The 21170-nt window shown below is 31.0% G+C and overlaps 2 protein-coding genes across 2 annotated transcripts; both read left to right on the forward strand.

Moving 5' to 3' along the window:
- The first annotated feature begins 1245 nt into the window (after window positions 1-1245).
- On the forward strand, window positions 1246-5590 carry LOC123702831. The gene is made up of 2 exons (XM_045650642.1): window positions 1246-1874; window positions 4963-5590. The coding sequence occupies exons 1-2, from the start codon at window positions 1355-1357 to the stop codon at window positions 5262-5264; spliced, it is 822 nt and encodes a 273-aa protein (XP_045506598.1). The 5' UTR covers window positions 1246-1354; the 3' UTR covers window positions 5265-5590.
- A 5328-nt stretch (window positions 5591-10918) lies between these two features.
- Window positions 10919-16556, forward strand: LOC123702818. Its single transcript, XM_045650621.1, has 4 exons — window positions 10919-11057; window positions 13613-13692; window positions 15337-15539; window positions 16036-16556. Exons 1-4 carry the CDS (start codon window positions 10948-10950, stop codon window positions 16165-16167), a joined length of 525 nt encoding a protein of 174 aa, XP_045506577.1. The 5' UTR covers window positions 10919-10947; the 3' UTR covers window positions 16168-16556.
- Window positions 16557-21170: the final 4614 nt, after the last annotated feature.

Genomic DNA, 21170 nt, shown 5'->3' on the forward strand with positions numbered 1-21170 from the left:
ATAGTATGTTGTTTTCGTTCAAGGGGACGAAGCCACGGGTGGAATTTTCGTGTAGGACAAATTACAGTCATGATTTAAGAAATATACCTGCGTAATAATTTATAGCACACACTATAAGTATACGAATAAAATAAACACATAATATTAAATATTAAAATTCTTTAAGAAAAAAATGATGATGAATTTTCTTACAGTGGAAATTAAATGCAACTTTGACGAACCTTTACGTTATTTAAGCGTTAATTTGTAAGAGTTTTGTTCACATGATCATGTTTCTTTGTTACCATCAGTATATCTTTATAATTTATAGCTGTAAAAACAAAGATAAATAAACAAAATAGCACTGAGGTTCTACAAAATATAAAACATTTCATTGTAGCTCCAATACCCATTGGCGTAATAAGCATTTATCTATTAAACCTAATAATTATTTACACCAATACCTCTATGTGTACCTTTCATACATGGTTCATTATTAATAATTACAAGTAACATAGCAAATACCTAATAATTAAATTAAATAATAATCATGTGTAATCCATACGTAACAAGTATATCACTCCATCGATTAGTTTAAATTATCTCTATAACTATGATTGACAATTATTATGATTCAAGTAACTTGTTCCCAGCCTAACTGTTAAATTTGCACTAAATAATTGTACTTTATAATAAGTTCAATAGTAAATGAATGATCGTATACTTACTGTGAATGTATCTCGTTGAAGTAGAAGAAGAAGCTCGTAGAAGTTGAAATTCAAGTGTTAGTATAGGTGAAAATTTTACAATTTGCTCTTGTGACGATGGTAAATTATATCGGACATAGTATTTAATAAAAATAAGTAATTAAATTTCCATGTGAGATGAGAACATTATTATATTAAGCCACGTCTCACGGAACCCGACAAACGTGAATGCTGACATGAAAATTACATACTAAATAAGTAATGACATCTTTTTTATAGAAAACGAAATTAGATTGCGGGACACATCGGGGGAAATTGCGAGATGCTGCCGTCGTTAGCGCGGGAGACCATGCGTGCCGGCTAATCATATCAACTCTGGTACCATTTTCATTTGGGCGTATTTGATATTTCACCCATATCGGAATTGAAACCAGCCGAGGCAGGTTCCGCGAAGCCGTCCGACCGTGAATACTCTGGAAAAACGCAAAGTTTATACCTACACATGTATAAATATAACGTCTTGTAACGATAGTGATTCAGTTTTACGCGATCGCTTGCAACAAAATGATGGATCGAGGCGGGGTGAGACAGTAAGGGAAGAAAGTGAAGTGACGGCGATTGTGCAATCGGTGACGGCGCAGTTATTAGCAGACAATTAGCTGGACAATATGATTAAAATGAGATTAAGGTGTCAAACGTTAGTGGTGTTATGCTACGTGGTGATAGCGGCAGCTGACCGCAGGAACGACTTGGCAAGACTGCTATCGTTGAGTGCATCGAATGGAGATCGTCCAGCGGGCAATATGAACGCGTCTGATGTACCATCCAGCTATTACGCATCAGCAAGAACGTCGAGAAGTCCTCCTGAGTTTCAGAAGTATGCATTCCGACCGCGCACCATCAACACAGAACAGAAAGAAAAAGCTGTGTACTACGCGAAGGACAATATGAATTTGAACAACTACAAATCTGAAATACTTTTCCCTGGTAATTATTTCGCAATTGCCAAAGAGAAAAGTAGTGAGGATCTTGCCAATGATGCTGCAGTTTCAGGTCGATTTCAACCGCAAGCGATACCTCTGATGAGGGACCCCGGATTCGAAGCCAGGTCATTGGACGATGATGATGAAGAGGATGAGAAACCAGAAGAATTCTCTGCGCTGGCTGCGACGAGAAGATCGTTGTCATGTGGGTATTGACATTCATTCATTTTTTTATATTTATCAATTAACCCTATCCCTACACGTAATAGTATCTAATACAATAAACACACGAAGTAGTAAAGTTTAATATTTGACCCCCTAATCTAAATATCAGTCACTTAAAATTAAATCAACTTCAACAGCATAATTTTCGTAAAGAAAGCTGCAAAATCTCTAAGCCGTATTATCTAGGTTTAGCCTGATTGCCATCTATTATTCCTTCACCGTCCAGCGGTTTGCTCTGAACCGCAGAAACCTAAAATTTCATCGATGGTAACCGACAATCAGTTACGCTTGTGGACAACAAATATAGACACGTGAACAACTGTTATAACAGTATTACTTTCTGACTAATTTGGAGAAATGAATTGTTTCCTACGAATTGATATATCATAACAATGCTTTGAAACAGCGTGACTAACTGGCATTCCAAATTAATTCGCTCACTCTCATTTGATTAATCTTTAAGGTATTCAAATTGCAAGAACGTCCGAAATTCTGGAAAATCAGATATGTTTAATTAGATTGACAGTTCAAACTACACAAGCACAGAAAACTAATCTGTAAACTAAAACACGAAAACCGCTCAAACATTATAATAACAATGTTTACAAAGTTTTCATCCAGTTAAAACTGTCCTAGTTTCTTCTATATTAATTTCCTATAAATCTCTGCTCTAATTATTTAGTAACAAGTTAATTAGTTAAATGCACAAAGAAATATGCGCTAAAGTAATTTTTATTCTAATTTGTTAGTTATTCAACTGAAGCGAAAGACCTTTTCAGTCGTAACTGTAGGTGTTTTTAACAAGGTAGTGTAAAAATCAGGTTATATCTAGGAACAAGGGTGTCTAGAATTCGGTATTTAAATTAAATCTAAAGGATTTATGATCATCACATTGGCAACCTGGCAATAATTAAAGGTGGTGACCTCTTAAAATCAGATAGCCTACGTTTTCCTTAGCTTGCTCTGCCATTAAATGACAATTAATCTGAAGACTATTATTTTCTAACTAATAATGCACAGTATGTACACGTTCAAATTCAAATTCAAATTCAAATTATATTTATTTGCAAGAATGTAGTTACAAATTATAGATGTTTTAATTACAATATTATGCGGCTAATACATTCTACCCATTGATTGGGTGTGCAAATTTACGTTACTTTCATGTTACTCGTTCTCGTTACTTAAATGTCAGAAATAAACCATCTTATAGAAAACTAGCGAACCCGGCGAACTCCGTTTTGCCACCTTATGTTTAAATACCAAACGAAATGTTACATAAGGCGCTGTATGTGGAAAATGATTTTCCCGGTTTTCCCGCTTTTCTTTTGAATTTTTTCTTGAATTTTCTTTGCTACAAACCTCACGGAGCCAGAGACCTTTCCAACGAATGCAAATCCATGGAAATCGGTTCGTGCGTTTTGGAGTTATAGCGTCAGGAAGGAAAACCTATATTTTTATATAGTAGATAACAACAAATGTGTCACACAAAACATTTAAAAACGTTATTTATTATATTTCCTCATTATCATAATTTACATTCAAATTATAGAGCTTTTTTAGTAACACCTTGAAGTATTTTTCAATATTATAAAAACTCTATGTTATCTTCCAAATCTAGTATCAAATAAATTAAATAATTAAATTCTCTATAACGATTATTGTACATATCAATTACATTCACGTATCGTGAAATAAATATATTAACTCAAATATTAACACATCAAAAGACAACTTATTTAACGCAGACATCGATTGCCAATTGAATTACGAGTACTAAAAACTACATCAATTATAACCATTAGTAGTTTAATATTGCTAATTAGGCAATAGTAAAAAAAAAACTCCTTCCGTATTGAACCTTCGTGTTGATTATAATGCTTGTGTACATGAAATAGTGAAAATAGTTCTTTACTTCAATTATTTTGTAAAATTGCGTGATATATTATCCAGTATTGGTCACGCATTAAAACGCATTGTTCCTCATTCCTATTAAATCAATGATATATGTATGTTCCTTTGACAGTTCGCGTTTTGTATGAAATATTATGTGTTTTTGTAAAGTTTGATGTCTATTCCTATCTAATTATGATGTTTTAAAATAATATTTGAACACATAAACTTATAATTTAATATATCATCGACAAAGGTAATTTTTACATCATAAATCATATATTTTAAGTTAGTAATTGAATTAGCAATTTTGTTAATAGGTACTTAGTTATTATTGGTCTAGGTGTTGACAATAATTAAAAACATATTTCAGAAGATGATTGTTCATGCAAATAATCTTTAGCAACTATTGTTGATTCATTACTTCAACAATCAAAATATTATTAAACAATATCAACAAGTGTTAGCAACAAGACTTCGCTTGTATATTTCATTGATTAAAAGCTGAAATAACACTGACCTAATTTCTCATAAATTTTCACCACAAATACAACAAGCTTAGATTTATTTTCACTTCATGACTAATTTATGGCCTTATTATTGTCAACGTTCTCATTATTATCAGGTTTCATTATATTCAGGTTAAGCACTAAAAATTAATTTCCCGTGACTATTATAGAAAAATACAGCGCACGCGCCTATTCTCTGAAGATATCGCTCTTAATGATCGCAAATTACAACATGTGGTTAATTGTCGAACAAATTGTTGTGAATCATTGTTTAAAATTGATCGCTAGTTATCTCTTTAAGAATTCTTTGTTGTATAAGGTTATCTATGAGCAAGGATTGAGGAAAAGACTTAAAAAAGTGATGAAGTCTTTAATATCTTCATGGGTTTTTAAGGATCGATGAAACATATTTATTCAAAGGAATAAGGCAAATATTTACCTAATGATATTTTTGGGTATGTTACGAACAATACGAACGAAGCCCTGTGTATTTTTAAGTGTAATTATGTCTCTTAAATTATATTTCTGAAAGCAAAACATACAATTCTAAATGCTATCATTATCAAACTTAATCATGTTACCAGATAAGCAAATATTTTAAAAATAATTTATGTCCAATTCACAACAAAGCTCATAACAATCTAACTAATTCCTATCACATTCCAGACATCTTCGGTGGTGGTGAAGCAGAAGCCGAGGAAGACGAGGAAGAAGAGGAAATCGAAGACGAAGACCAACTAGACGGCGAGTTCAAAGGAAAGAACAAGAAGAAAAAAAGCAAACTGAAGTATAAGAAGAAATACTCGAAGTACATGATGCCCCTACTGATGGCGTACAAACTGAAGTACCTGGCTATAGTGCCAGTCATGATCGGTGGTCTGGTCCTATTAGTAGGGGCAACCGGCTTAGCTGGTTTCTTCTTTGCGTTGTTCGCAGCGACAATGGCCCTACAAAAGGGCGGATACTAATATAGAATAATAAAGTCGACGTTCTCGATGCCATCTTTATGTTAACAAATCAATACTGTGACCGCTGTTTTTCCCAACTGTTTGTCGTCTATTTTCCCGTTTTTGGTAGTAATGAATCGTATCTGTCTTGATACCTTTTCCATTGCATTAAGATATTTGATGTCGTTATTATCCCTGTCTCTGTTTTCAATATGCAAGCGATTGTATCGCGATTGTAAATAATTTTGTTAAGGCGTAATTTAAGTTATTTATTGAATAATTTTTATAACTTTGTATTATTGCGTATTAGTTTATTTATGTAGTTACCATTAAATATTGTTCACTGATCTGATTTTATTACTTTAGCCGTATTGTATAATTAATTTAATACACAAGTTTTGATTGGTTATGTGTTTCAATATAGGGACTATAATATATTTTCGATTTTAAATGGTCTGGAATATATAATAATATAGCAATGGCATAGTTCCTCCTCTAAAAGAAATACAACAAGCCTGTGCACGGACGATGTTTTATATAAGGAATGTCGGAAATATAAATAACTAGCTTTCCGCAGCTTCACCCGCACAGTCAAAGAAGAACCCGCATAGTTCCCGTTCCCGTGGGATTTCCGGGATAAAACCTATCCTATTTCCCGGGGTAAACAGTAGCCTATGTCCTTTCTCGGGTATCAAAACATCTCTATACCAAATTTCATACAAATTGGTTCAGTAGTTAAGGCGTGATTGAGTAAAAGACAGACAGAGTTACTTTCGCATTTATAATATTAGTATGTATTCGGATTCGGAGAAATTTCGGAAATGAGTATAACGAATGTAAGCTGCATACACTTCACTGGTAGCAACAAATTAAGATTTATAGCATTTTACTTCCCTCATACTTATACACTCTTCCCAAGATAAATCAATCAAAATAAGTTCTATTTCTACCACTGGCATAAGCGTTTTCATGGTTCTGAGAATATAAATATTTTTATTTTTAGGAATAATTAATCCTTCATACTTATAAAATACAAAATAGCAAGACAAGGCAGGGTAGGCATTCGAAAAAAACTTATTTGCAAAGATAATTTAAATTTTTAACGTAACGAAGAAAATTATTCTAGGGAAAATGAAAACGTTCATAATACTTTAAGATTTATCACGTAGGTTGACAAAGGTCACATCATCACTACAGGTACGGCGATATAATTTTCGTAGCACAAATAAAACTTTTCCCCTTTGTGATTTTACGAGCAACAATATTGTTTCCGTGTCATTTATTTCATACTATTTTAGATTGATTACTGAATAGACTATTATATTATTTAAATCTGTAAGCTTGATGAGGTTGATATTGTTATTATAAGCATTATTTGTGCAGATGTCTGTTAGCTGTAAGCATTTGGAGTTCGTTCGTGAATAAAAAATTCTGTTATTATGAAATTTTTGGCTAGAGCGAAAAAAGGAAGATACTACTTGGTAATGGCAAAAGAAGTTAGCTAGATTAAGTTAAAGTTAACTACAGGAATTTCAAGTCTAAAACTTATGCCTTAACTTATTGATCGTCCAATTTTGATCATAAAGTAATGAATAAAAAACAAATCTGAACGTCGTTACAATTTATTGACTTATCGATGCATGGAAGTGCACAACTATAAAATCTTGGACAGTGTTTTCTGACAATTCATATCCATACCCATCTCTTGCTGCATTCGCAAGCTACTGTATAATACATCTGTCTTCATAGAAATGTGCACTAAAAGGGTTGTCTAGCGCCAGTGTACTCTCCGCTATTTTATCCCTTACTCTGTCTGATACTGTGTAGATCCCTCCTACGACTTTCCTCACCGATTTCTCTATGAAGCACCTAGGGTTGTGTTTGATAAAGAATGCCTTCATCTTCCTATGACGTAACATCATCTTCCGCTTGATTGGGTGCGGTCTACTGAACACAGACCGCTTCTTTTTGGGAAATATTCTTCTCCTGCGCTTTCCCATCTCAAGGAATTATCAATACAAGGGATATAGCGCACGGTAGGTTTAACAACTTACAGTCTCGGTGTATTGCATTTTCTGTCCTTTTTCTGTTTCGATGTTTTATTGGGAATTTTTCTTAAAATTTACATTGTGACGTGTTCATATTTTTTGGTGACAAGATGTGTCAGCCGTTTATTCTGTTTTCGTTCTAACGGACAGTGTCAACGTTCTTTATGGAAACTTTTTTATAACTTATATTTTATTTTGATCCTTAGTTTTGATCATTTCATAATTTAGGATATTGTAGGGAAATTGAAACAGGACTTGAACGCAACAATATTTTTATAAACATATTTTTAGAAATGTAGAGTTTAAAAAAAACATGTTCTTAAACAAACTCCGCTAAAACTGCTAAGACATGAAAAAAAATCACGGGAAAATAAGTCTTCATTCTTCCATTCAAATTGAAATTTCATCAAAGTTTAAACCTATATAATTCTATTCGTATCGTTCGTATTAACTAAATTTATAAAGATCAGAGTATGTATTTGCAGTAATCCCATAGAATTTGTTCATTTCTTTATTAAAGTTAAAATATTTACCAACACCACAGCTAACACGCACAATATTCCAAGAACGAGTAACGTTGCGTAATATTACCTCAGATGAGAATACAGATGTACAGTATATGAGAGAATTGAAGAATGTTTACTGCGACATAATACACTTTTTCCCTTTGGTAATGTTGTCTCTGCTTATATAATTATATTCATATGATTACAATACTTCGTTTTTTTTATTTCATTACATAATTGTATATCATCAAAACATGATTTTTGCCATACAAATTAAAATATTATTGTAGTTGCTACCTTGTTATTTATAATTGTAGTTAAACCTTAAAATGACTGTCGTGTTGTCGCTATTAACGTACACCAAGACGTACACCGAACTAAAGTTCTTAATTTAAATTAATTCCAAAATAAAATAATCTTATCAAATACTATTTAATCTGCATTTTTCTATACTCTGTGAGTCAGTGCAGTTCAAATAGAAAGTATATCGACAAGTTCATTGTCATGGCCTTGAGCGAGCGCATCGATACCATGTAACGGTTGGTTTACATGGCGATAAGTGAGAGATAGAATAAATAATTGCTTACAAGCATCTTGATTTGTAAAGAAAAATGTTATGGCAAGATTAATTCAGCGTGTAAATCTTATTATATAACTTATAAGTATCCAATCTTAAGCAAGGCTATGATTTATAATTGTATCAGGTTGTTAATTTTAGAATATGGTATATTACAAAACCAATATTAAAAAAATAAAAATGACGTGTGGCACTCGGGGACTGCCGCGCTAAAGCTATTGCATGCTATGCCTTCATGCGTTTTATCGTTACGGAATTTCTCGATTCGGTCCCCGCGCTCAAGGCCCGCGATAGAAGCTATGCAATAGCTTAAAAATATATAAAACTACTTCTACTGTTATAATTTATACTTTGAACTTCGTGGTGGGATTGCTTGATTGTTTCGATTTAAGCCTTCTAATATAATAAAAAAATACGCAAGTTATATCATTCGTGTTTTTTGCCTAAAGTTCAAGATTTCACCTGCCTTGAAATAATAATACTGTACACCAAAGCCATAATCAAATTGTTGGTATGTTCATCGAAATCTAATCAGCCATTTTTGCATGACAGAGAAACGAACATCCATCCTCAAAAATTTAAACACAGACATTTTAGAAGCATATAAACTCATCTTTACTAATTGGAGAAAGTATGTTGTCCTTGTCCTATTTCGTACTGAACTTGAAGAAAGCTGAACCTACTAATTTCCAAATTTTCATTATCTGTATCCTTCATTTTAGTATATTACTTACTAGCTGCGCCGCGCGGTTTCATCCGCATGGCTCCACTCTTGTTGGTCTTAATGTGAAGTTATATTAGTTATAGCCTTCCTCAATAAATGAGCTATCTAACACCGAAAGAATTTTCCAAATCGGACCAGTAGTTCCTGAGATTAGCGCGTTCAAAGAAACAAACTCTTCAGCTTTATTATATTAGTATATAGTATATATAGATTACTATAATATCATCTGTGAACCAAACACAGATTATATCTTAAATATCGCTTATGCTATCCTTTAGACCTATCCCTTGAGCCCATGTCCCATGCAGTGAAACATATTACACGGGCTGCTGAACATCAAAAATAATAGAAATTCTATGAAGATGTTTGTTGTAGCTACATAAATATTGTCATCAAATATCTAGGAAACATATTAGCATTAATTTAGCATCATCCTTTTCCTGCTCATGATGACAGCAGCTGTCAAGACGTACCACAGATACAAAATACCGTGAATGATTTTTTTAGAAATGTGTGTTTATGTTCTTACTGTTCCGTGGTGTGTTTGCACATTCAGTTATTGAAATAGTTTCTCGTGATTCGAATCATTAAGATATTCAATTCATTTAAATTCAATATCATAATGAATTAATTTTTTAAGTGTATTTGCAATTAAACAAAAAAGTGAGAGATAATAATTTATTATAACACGAGATCTTATCTATTTATATGCTTGATGAAATATTGAATGAAAGATATTTTTTTATGCTGTGAATCGTAAATTTAAAAGGCATTTTTTTTTCTATAAGAAAATGCTAAGGTCTGCATTTAAAATAACTTGCCCTAAATAATTATTTAAGAAACTCAATTTAAGAAATTCAATTCGAAACGACAAAAATTTAATTAACAAAAACAAATGACAAAGAACTGTACTAACCTTTAATATTTTGTTTAGACTCTAACACAAAAAACACAAACATGTAACATCAAAAAGAAAGTAAGGATTAAAGTACTTAAGATTTATAAAGTACAATATATTTAGATGTGCATTTCAATGGTCCTTATAATGATGGTCATTAAGTTCAAAATCGTAAACGATATTTATTATGTTTGTTATCGTTTCAGTAACGCCTCTTCGTAGTACAATACGCATCTCATGTATGAATGAACTCCTAAACGTTATACTGCAATTGCGAAGTTTTGATACTTTTGATTCGATTACAATTCTTTGTTTTTTAAATTGCTGGTAACTAATGGCTGGTAAAAATATATTTCGTTGGCGTTTTACTGTAAGATGGCATTATAGTTTATGAAATACTTACTAAAAATTATTTATAAAGTAAGTATTTTGAATGCTTAATATCTTTTATAAATTAAATTAATAAAATAACACAGCTTAGATTGTTAAACTGGTCGCCTTAACTCTTTTATTGAAATAAATATTAAATATTCATTAAATTATTAAATAAAGAAATAATAATTGAAACAAATATTTTTGAGGAGCTCTAGGACGTCGCATTTTTTGAGTTTGGTTTTGCCTAATGCAACGATACTTGAAGTATACCTAATTGACTTTTAAATAAAATATTTTTAATGTTCATTTAAAAATTAATTATACTTCAAGTTCTAAAATCCTTAAATACATCATTATCATTCTCTAAAATGAAAAATGGGCATTCCTCAAACAATTTATACTATAACTTATTGCGTTCGTTGCATATAATCCTTAAAGTATCAAAACTCAGTACTCCCCAGTTACCAGAGTTACATAGGATTACCAAATCCCGCGTACTATATATATCGTGGTCGCATCCCAATGCCTTCATTTCACCCTCGTCACTGTAACTGAAAACATCTCGTCACAATCATAATGAGAGTAATATTATGTGTGATCGTTTTAATTGGAGCGGCGTGTGCGGCGCCTGGCGGCAGCTCTGATGATGGGCGAATTGAACTGTTCAAAGGTGTTGCTATTGAAAAGTAAGTAGTTCGTTTATTAATAGACTAAGGTGGAAGTTCTGTATCTATTTTATCTCAGAGTACCTAACTTGTTTTATTTTAGTGTTATATCTAGAAATTAACAACTTAACTATTGACTGAGAGAACTCACTGTAAAGTTTTCGAAATGTTTGATTGATACACAATTCAGAGAATGAATCGCGTTTAAAACATATTTAAAATTTTTAGTCTTAGTCGTAATTTTTGAGTGAATAATTTGATTATAATCCACTTTAAGGTGGAGATTCTATCGACTATAATATCTAATTTACCTCAGAATAGAGTAAAAAAGATGATAATATAATGAATAAAACTATGGAAGCAATTGGTAGCGTTAGATCAGTAAGGAGTAAGTTCGGTTTCGTGAAAAACAGTTTAGTTCTTTTATAATTTTATTATACTGGCAGTTTCGATGTCCTGATAGAGATTTGGATATGATAGCAAAATCGGAAATTCATCATATAAAACGAAACTACCATAAAATATCCCAATTTTCATCATCGCCTTGAAAAGGGATATTAAAGTAAATACGTACAAAATAATAATATCAAGCAGTATCAAGAGTAATTTTTTATCACAGCATCATGAATACTCATCATTCAAATTCAAATTCAAATTCAAATTCAAAATTCAAATAATTACAACGTGTTCATACTTATTTAAATGTGTTACTTAGGTTATGTACTTATAATTAACTAGCTTTCCACCCGCGGCATCGCCCGCGCAGTCAAAGAAAAACCCGCACAGTTCCCGTTCCCGTGGGATTTCTGGGATAAAACCTATCCTATGTCCTTTCTCGGGTATCAAAATATCTCTATACCAAATTTCATGCAAATTGGTTCAGTAGTTTAGGCGTGATTGAGTAACAGACAGACAGACAGAGTTACTTTCGCATTTATAATATTAAGTATGGATATCGTTTATTTATAAAACAAAGGTTCATTTATACAACAAAATTTGGTAGGTGTGTCCTAAAGCTACAATAAAATAAATAATCGCGTTTTCTCTCATAATATGTTCGCCCTAATAGTTCCGGAACAAAACATTTCATTCTCTCATTGAGACACAAACACTATAGTCCTTTCCACTTAAGATGATTTCTGTGACACATCGATTTTTGACACGTGAAGAGATGTCTGTACTGAAATCATATCAATTGTTTTCGATAATCGATAATATTTTATATGGAAATGAAATCGATTTGAATAATGTACCAAAATTAGTTTTTTCGGCATTTCGCCATCAATTAACTAAGGAAACTTAGCAAACAACAGCAACAAAAAGTCAACAATAACAATTAGTAACAATAGCAGAATACCACGGAAAGTATCAATATAAAAATGCAACTTGTATACAAGGCTGACGCACTCCTACAGACGATTTTGACTCGATTGTCAAACGATCGTATGATGGGCGCCGATTATATGATTTTCCAACTCTATGATTTTTCAACGATCCATTTCATGTACACGAGTTGCGTAGGTATTATATTTTTGTGTTATTTTATTTCATTTTTCATTATATTAAACTAAACAATACTGTTTTTGATTTATAAGCTTAAGATGTCTCATTTTTATATTTTTGGTAATAATGCCGCCATAAAATAAAAATATTATGCACTAAAATCATTTTGGCGTTTTAAACATAAAATACGTAATTCGGAACACGATGAAGTGTCACAGGAATCATCATAGCTGAAAAGGACTATAGTGAAAGTGATAAATGTGTAAAAATTGTACTTTAAATTATTGTCCCTTGAAGTGTGCTTCCATTGTTAAGCTTTGAAGTATTTGTGTTTGTAGCAACAAATTATAGAGCGTATATAATATAACAAATTAAAATCCATAGGAAAATGAGAAACTTTTTGGGATATTTTTATGTAGAGCAGTTATTTATGAATTCCATATCATTATAACTGTAGTATTGTTAAAGGTTGCCTGGAAGATATCGCTTCTTAGCGATAAGGCCGCCTATTTGTACCGCTCCATTGTTTGTGTATTATTTTTGTTTGATTTTGTTTTGTGTGTGTGCAATAAAGTGTTATATTATTGTTGTTATTATTATTTAAGCAATAAGATATTAAATATTATGACTCAGTATGGGAAAACTTAAAGAAATATTAGTATGTATGTTAAACATTGAATTTTGTAGTTTCTTATATAATAGGAGATGTAATTATACTCGATACCTAAATAACAATCGAAGAGAGCTTAAAATATAGGAAATATAAAATACTAGCTTTCCGCCCGCGGCTTCGCTGCGTTTTGAAAGAAAAACCCGCATAGTACCTGTTCCCGTGGGATTCCCGGGATGAAACCTATCCTATGTGTTAATCCAAGTTACCCTCTATATGTGTGCTAAATTTCATTGTAATCGGTTCAGTAGTATCTGCATGAAAGAGAACAAACACACACACACACACACATCCTCACAAACTTTCGCATTTATAATAATTAGTTTATAATTAGTAGGATTAAATTATGTTGTTCGTGTATCATGTATCCTTTACTCATAAAAATGTATTTCATTTCTTTCAGAGACGCGTTAGGTACTGAAAAATTGAATGTCAAGTTTGAACCGGGAGAGCTAAAGGAGGCTGCCAGAACTTTTGAAGAAGGTAAGTAATATGTCAAATATTAACCCAATTTCAAATATATAGTTTGTATTTATTTTTTTAACTTATAGAATAGAATGAATTCAATTCGATCGGAGTGCGTACATAAGATAAACAGGCTAGGGATTTATTAAGGCATTTGTAATAGTAAAATAGCAATATGTATTATTTAATGTAGTCTCCCAAAAGTCTCACCAGTTGACAATAACTTCCATCCGTTGTAATTGTACATAAAACGTGTCCTATATAATAAAGAATTAAGTTGCAAGTAATTATTTTTTTTAATAAATAGATATATCGATATTATTAAAGTAGAATGGTGACAGCCCTACATAAAATGTGTCCTATATAATAAAGTTGAAAGTAATTATTTTTTAAATAAATAGATATATCGATATTATTAAAGTAGAATGGTGACAGCCCTAATAAACATAACACCTTCCTTTTACGTTGTGATACTTCTTGCATGTAAAATGTCATTCTATCGTACTTTATCACTAAAACATGCGTGTTGAGTATTGGAAAGCCACGAAGACAAATAGATGAATAAATAAGCAAATTTGTTGGATACTTGCCTTGCATGCGATGTCATAATGCAGTTACTGAATAAAACATAGAATAAGTTGAAACGTGACCACTATGGCAATGGCTATAGTAAATAGGGTTGGCAAAATCACGAAAAGAATTTAAAAATTAAACTAGATATATCAATTTAACTAAATATCGAATTAGGCCAACTTTTTCATTGTTGATTAAATTTAATATGCAATTAACTTCCTAAATAATCAATGAATCGTCATATAAAACGAAATATATTACACTAAAACCTAACAAAATTGATCTATAAACATGATAAACATATAAGTGCCCAATAAATTTAATCAATTAAACAAAGTACTCTACAACGGAGAACAAGATACTTAAGCATCCTTATCACAAATACTAAAATGCATTCGAATTATAAACCTCATAAAAACATAAATAAAACTCAAGACAGCCCTAACCGCGGCTGGAAAGTATGTGTCAATGAACTGTTACATGAGAGCACGCAACGCTTGGTCAAGGTCGATGCAACTCGTGCGCAGGTCTCGTTTATATCACGTGCTTTAAATGTATGAGCTTTTTTAATGATAAATGCAAATGAGAAAAAGATTTATCATTGAAATACCAGCTTTAATTAAAATATTTTATATGTTAACTGTATTTTACAAATGATGCTTATTAAACATCAAACAATAATGAAACAAATATTTTTCTAGATTATGTAAGTTTTCTAAGAACTTACGCCTGTTTATGTTTAAAGTCCTAATGATTTGATGTAGTGCAAAAACTCTGAAAAATATGTTTCACAAGAGCCTTCTAAAAACCTCAACAAATTTTTATATAAGTAATATTTGTATATAAAAATTTGTTGATATTTTATAGACGATTTTTAACTTTTTCAAGGTCTATTAGGGAATATTTATTATACCTACTTTTCATGTTTGTTTCATTTTATTAAATGTACTCATACTTCATTGGCCTATACTCTGATCCATTTGACTAGACCAAATAGCTATCCGTAGCTTTAGACAGAAGTCTAAAGTAAGAAAAATTACCCGCATGTCAGCGTTTTTCCACTAAAATATAAATTCTTTTTTCTTCCAGCTCGAGGTAAAATCAAGAAGTATACGCCACTCCTTGCGGGTATAGGAGTGAAGGTTATCGCGGTAGTGGGCTTGTTGTTCGGCGCATTGACTCTCCTGGTAACCAAGGCGTTGGTGGTTGGTAAGCTGGCGCTCATGGCCGCTGCTGCGCTTGGCCTGCATAAGATATTCGCTGAAGGCGGCTTGAATAGTATTAGTGGAAAGGTAGGTGGTATTGAATTAAAGTACCGGGTCAGTAAAGATGAGATGAGATGAGATTAGATGTATCTGTATCCCTGATTGATTTACTTTACTGGTGTCATAAAATAATTATTTCTTTTCTACATGACTCTATGCTTATCTTTGATATCTTTGTTTCTTCGATTCAAGAAATAACTTTACAAAAAGGCGTTGTTATCTTTTAGCTGACCCAATGTATAATCATTTAATATATTACCTACTATGCATGTAAGTCTTGATTGAGAAACCAAAGTTCCCAAAATGTTACAAAGTTCGTTTTAATCAAATTAATATGTTAACAAAAATTTACATTTACCAGTTTCAAACATTATGGTAGAGACTAACAAAAAAGTCGAATCGTTTCTGAAAAAGGATTCATAATTCGATCAGTGGCACATATAAATCGTGTGTCCATACCATGCAGTTGTACCAAAATCGTATTTATAAATTAAACAACATAAAAAACATGTTTGTTTTCCAGATTGCTAGCATACAAAACGCACCCCAAGCGTGGTCAGCTCAAACTGCGCAGTCCAACACCTATCCCTACGCAAGATCAGCCGATGCCAACGATGCTAACGATCTAGCCTATAGGTCACAAGTACCTTCATAATAGAACTTATAAAGTACTAGAAATTACTGTTGCCAGATCAAAGTATAGATTAACGCCCGATGTTAATAATTAATCCAAAAATTCAGATGATTTTCAATTAAAGATGCATTTAGCAATTCATTTTCGTTGTTTATAAGGATTGTTTTTGATCAAAAGATATACAATAAACGAAGATCGGTAATTTTACTAGATAGGAGATTATTAATTTCGGGCGGATATATTCTGTCAAATTTGATTTACAATTTTGCGCCTAATATAGAATAGTGTTCATTTCATTATTTATCTCGAATGTAACGGCAGCAAAATTAATGAATTCGAATTATTAAAGTGAAATTAAGAACGAAAATTACAAAAATTAATAATTGTCGACGAACGAATTGTTTTGTTTCAAATTTTAATGTTTGTTTTATAAAAATAAGTACAGATTTCGTATATTTCAAATTATTCGTCATTTCCAATGATCTTATTTGTTATTAATTTTATTTAAATTAATAGGAATATTTATAATTTAATTTCCATTTAAGTATTTATAAGGCTGAATTCAATGGTGCATAAGATTTATCTAAGTCGATAATATTTTCATATGAAAACAGATTTAGAATATCTTTTAATTACAGAGTTTATTTAGATTAAACAATTTTTATTAATATATAAATGTACAAACGAGAAATTGGAGAAAACAGCATGTAAAGAAAAAAAAATCTATCCTATCATATTATTCTTCATTTATTTTTTCAGATATTTTTACTCAGTGATCTTATTTTTACGGGTATTGTCTTTTTAGACCACTTAACTTATTTTTAATTTATTTGTAAACAAAATAAGACTGTACTATTAAATATAAGGATAATAAAGAAATGATTAATAATATCCAAATCTTTTTATTTTGCACAAATAATATTAAAATTTCATAGAGCCTTAAAAATTAACTAAGAAGCAACGTTAAGATGCGTGTGGCGACATCTATTGATGGTTGTACAGAAGCTATTGCATATTATTTTACCTTTAAAGTATTAATAATTGTAATAATAGGTTTATTATACACACTGTAATTAATTAAATTTTACAACAAAACAAATATAAAAACTAGGAAACGACGTGTGTAAATCACAAATAGTTTTTTTGTAAAATGATAATGACACTAATTATTAAACAGTCATTGGATACATATAATAAACAAATTTATATTATTTTAAGTAGTTACAAGGTTTATATAAGTTACGATATAATCGGATTTATTAAATAAATCCACAAGTAATAATTATTACGCTCTTTCCTCTGGTAGAGCTTACTAAGTAATTATACTTATCATGAATAAGATAATTTTTTAGACATTTTAAAATATGTAATGATTAACTAAACTTACAATTTCAATTAATATCGGGTAGGTGTTTCATACCAGTAAAATACTTATTTTGCATTTCAATTCACATTGACGAATATCGAAAGGTTCAGAGCACACCCCGGACACTCCATACAAAATTATAGTTTTGACAGTCACACTGTAGAGACTGCAAATGTGTGTGTAAACTCTTTATGGTTGGCACATTTGTGACTAGCGTAAAAAAAAATTCGCGTTTTTCTGATGAAATACATCCGTAAACAGCACAATATCTAACCATTTTCTACGAAAAACGATAATCACAAATCCAAAATAATAAAATTGCTTTAAGTCAATTTGATTAATGTTGTCAATCTTCGTTGCGTTTCGTCTAAAGACGTCGTTGGTATCGTCCTTGCGGAGAAATGGGTACCATAACATGTCTGATCGTGCGGGGTGAGGTAAGTGTTTAATTTTGGCGGGAGGCGGAGAGTGTCCGTTCTGTAGCGTTTAGCTACTATTATGTATTCTGTGGTTCAGAGTTAGAAACTACGAGCGCCATCTATTGGTCATACTCTAAAACTTCGTTTAATTTAAACATAAGCTTTAATAATTATTATTAGTTATGTTATTAAATAGACACTGTTAAGTATGGATGATTTTTTTTTAATTATGAAAAGTATGAATAAGTACTTCACTTTATTTCTCTTACATCTAAAAAGTTGCGATGGATGATGGATGGCGTTTATAAAAACCATACTAAAATAATTATAATACCATTTATGATAATACTAGATTTCCGCCCGCGGCTTCGCCCGCGTTTTCAAAGGAAAACCCGCATAGTTCCCGTTCCCGTGGGATTTCCGGGATAAAAACTATCCTATGTGTTAATCCAAGTTACCCTCTATATTTGTGCTAATTTCATTGTAATCGGTTCATAGTTTTTACGTGAAAGAGTAACAAACATCCATAAATCCATACAAAGTTTCGCATTTATAATATTAGTAGGATGATCCTTCATCTTATTACTTGTAATAATTATGATCTATTAATTCGTTTTCTTTTTATAAACGTTTCATATTAATAATATGCCCAATAAATAAACCAAAAAATGATTTAAAACATCAATGTAAAAAAGACCAGGTCTTAATTGGAAATGCAAGAGAACCGAAGCTTAAAAAATACGTTAAAATTATTCATATTATCTGAAAATACGCATTTTTGTAAAGGTTTATCACATTCTTACACCTTCTATCGCATAATTGAATTTACTCATTGAATATAAATTACTAAAAAGATAAGAAGAAGTAATTATTAAGAATTAAGAAGAAAATCTTATTATTTCGTTTATTGAAAAAATTGAAAATTAAAACATTGACAATGATTTGAGTTCATTTTATGATGTAAAAATCTGTGCATACATAATATTTTAGAGCATAAGAACAGATATGAGCTAGAACTCTTAGAAAAGATTAATATTTTGTTTTGAAAAATCTGTAAAAAAATTATAAGTAATCTCATAGATTCTAAACAGTTTTTATGAAAAAGTATGTTTCGCAAGCTATATTATTTTATATTTAGAAAATATTCCTGAAAATCCTACAAACATACTCTTTACATTACAAAATAGAAACTAAGCAGTTGTGATGTCTATACCTACTTTTATACCAGTTTCAATTATTTCCAAGAAAAACTCTTCATACACCCACACAAGTGTGTTTCGCGTGGGTACGCTAGTGTAATTACACGAATGTCACGCACACTCTTACAAAATTCTTTGGGAACAGAGGTGCTGTGGAGGCGATTTATTTTACATTTTTTAGTTCCGTTACCGGATATGACATATAACATGTTTATACATCAATTAAAATAATAAAAGAGGATTTAAACTTTTCTACAAACATGACATTGAAACGTAAGATAGTGAAAACGAGTAAAGATACAATATTATGTCTGGCTATCATACACTACTGCATTTGTAGTAGATCGTTAAGTAGTTTATTAGAGAATGATTATTGAATTTCAGGAAAGTTGAATCTTCCATCTTTCGTGAAATCTGGGTGTCTTTTGGCTTTGAATTATAATAAAAATATAATAAAATTCATATAAAAAAACAGGAGAGATAATATAGACAAATGCACACTTTATTGATGATCAGATTGATCGTGGTCAAAATCTTTAAGCCCTTTGATCACTGGACTTTGATACAAATATACATCGATAACACATTATATTGTAAAATCAAACCTTTGAGTATTATCTAGTAGAAAACCATCTAGATCTTAATTTACTTATATATAACTTAATTTATTTGAAAACCATATTTATCGTGTTCAAAATTTTCATTATTTCAAAAATATACATCACAATGTCTACTCCATAGCAGTCCGTAGCCACATTCCAAAGGTAACAAACTTTCCCTACCACTACATCGATTTTCTTTGTGTGCGTGACTTTCACTCTACACTATTTTTACGTTTTACTTTACGCTTTTACAAACTTTTATTTTGTTTGTATTGAATGTTATATAACGCACTTATTCCCAAATTTTCGTATTAATGTAATATTTACTTATAATTTAAAGATAGGTAGGTAAAATAGAGATGTAAAGTTGAAGTAACAACTAACATGTTACTTTATACAATTTTCATTCGTGATATTATTTAAAAATAATATAAATTTTAGTAATATAATTAATATTAAACTGTAACTGGGAAATTAATATAAATTGGTATTGTTAATATGTTTCTAATTACTGGTATTATTGCAATATTAGCACATAATGTAATATTAATAACGATCATTGCACCAACTAATCACACTTTAACATATTACGTTAAATTTAAAACTAAAAAAGATATAGTTTATTTTGATATCGTTAAAACTACGCAACGGATTTTGATGCGGTTTTTTTTAATAGATAGAATGATTCAAGAGGAAGGTTTTTAGTAGGTACATAATTTATTAAGTTTTAGACAAGGGGGGGGAAGCCGCGGGCGGTAAGCTAGTGTTCTGTAAAATATACTTTACAATAACGTATAACGTGCAATTTCTATTTCCTTTAACTTAATTACGATTTATATATTTTCTATTTATTTTAAAGAAATCATAAAATTACTGGCTAGACAAATTAATTAATGAAGTACCAACTCCATTAGGATTAATTCAAAATTAATGAATTACATCTGCTTATAATCGTGTATAAATATTCGAATAATGTATTATTAACACAGTACAATCATTTCTTCTAAGCGCTACTAAACAGCATAGTGAGTAATTTATCACAAAGTTGATGTGAAAAGAATATAAATTTATTTATACTATTTAACAGCTTTATTCATTCATTTTTAGTTTGAGAACTTTGCGATAAAAACGGCTCATATGTATAGGTAATAGAAATCGCGAAAACAAGGCACGATTAATTTAGGCTCAGGTGACAGAAGGACAAGACATCGTTTCATATAAAACATTTTCCTGTTACTCATAATTAAATAAACTAGAAGATATCAAACGAAAACTAACACCTGCGTTAGTAATAAAAAAATCTCAACGGAATTTGGGCCTACGTTCTTCATAAACCTTTCTCTTTGCTTTCACGAAACCAAACATAGTGGCCCCGATGTACTAAAACATACTAGAACAACTACTTCAGGAAATTCAGCTCTATTATCTAAGCAATCGG

The sequence above is a fragment of the Colias croceus genome, chromosome 24 (assembly GCF_905220415.1).
Source record: "Colias croceus chromosome 24, ilColCroc2.1".
NCBI classification, from domain to species: Eukaryota; Metazoa; Arthropoda; class Insecta; order Lepidoptera; family Pieridae; genus Colias; species Colias croceus.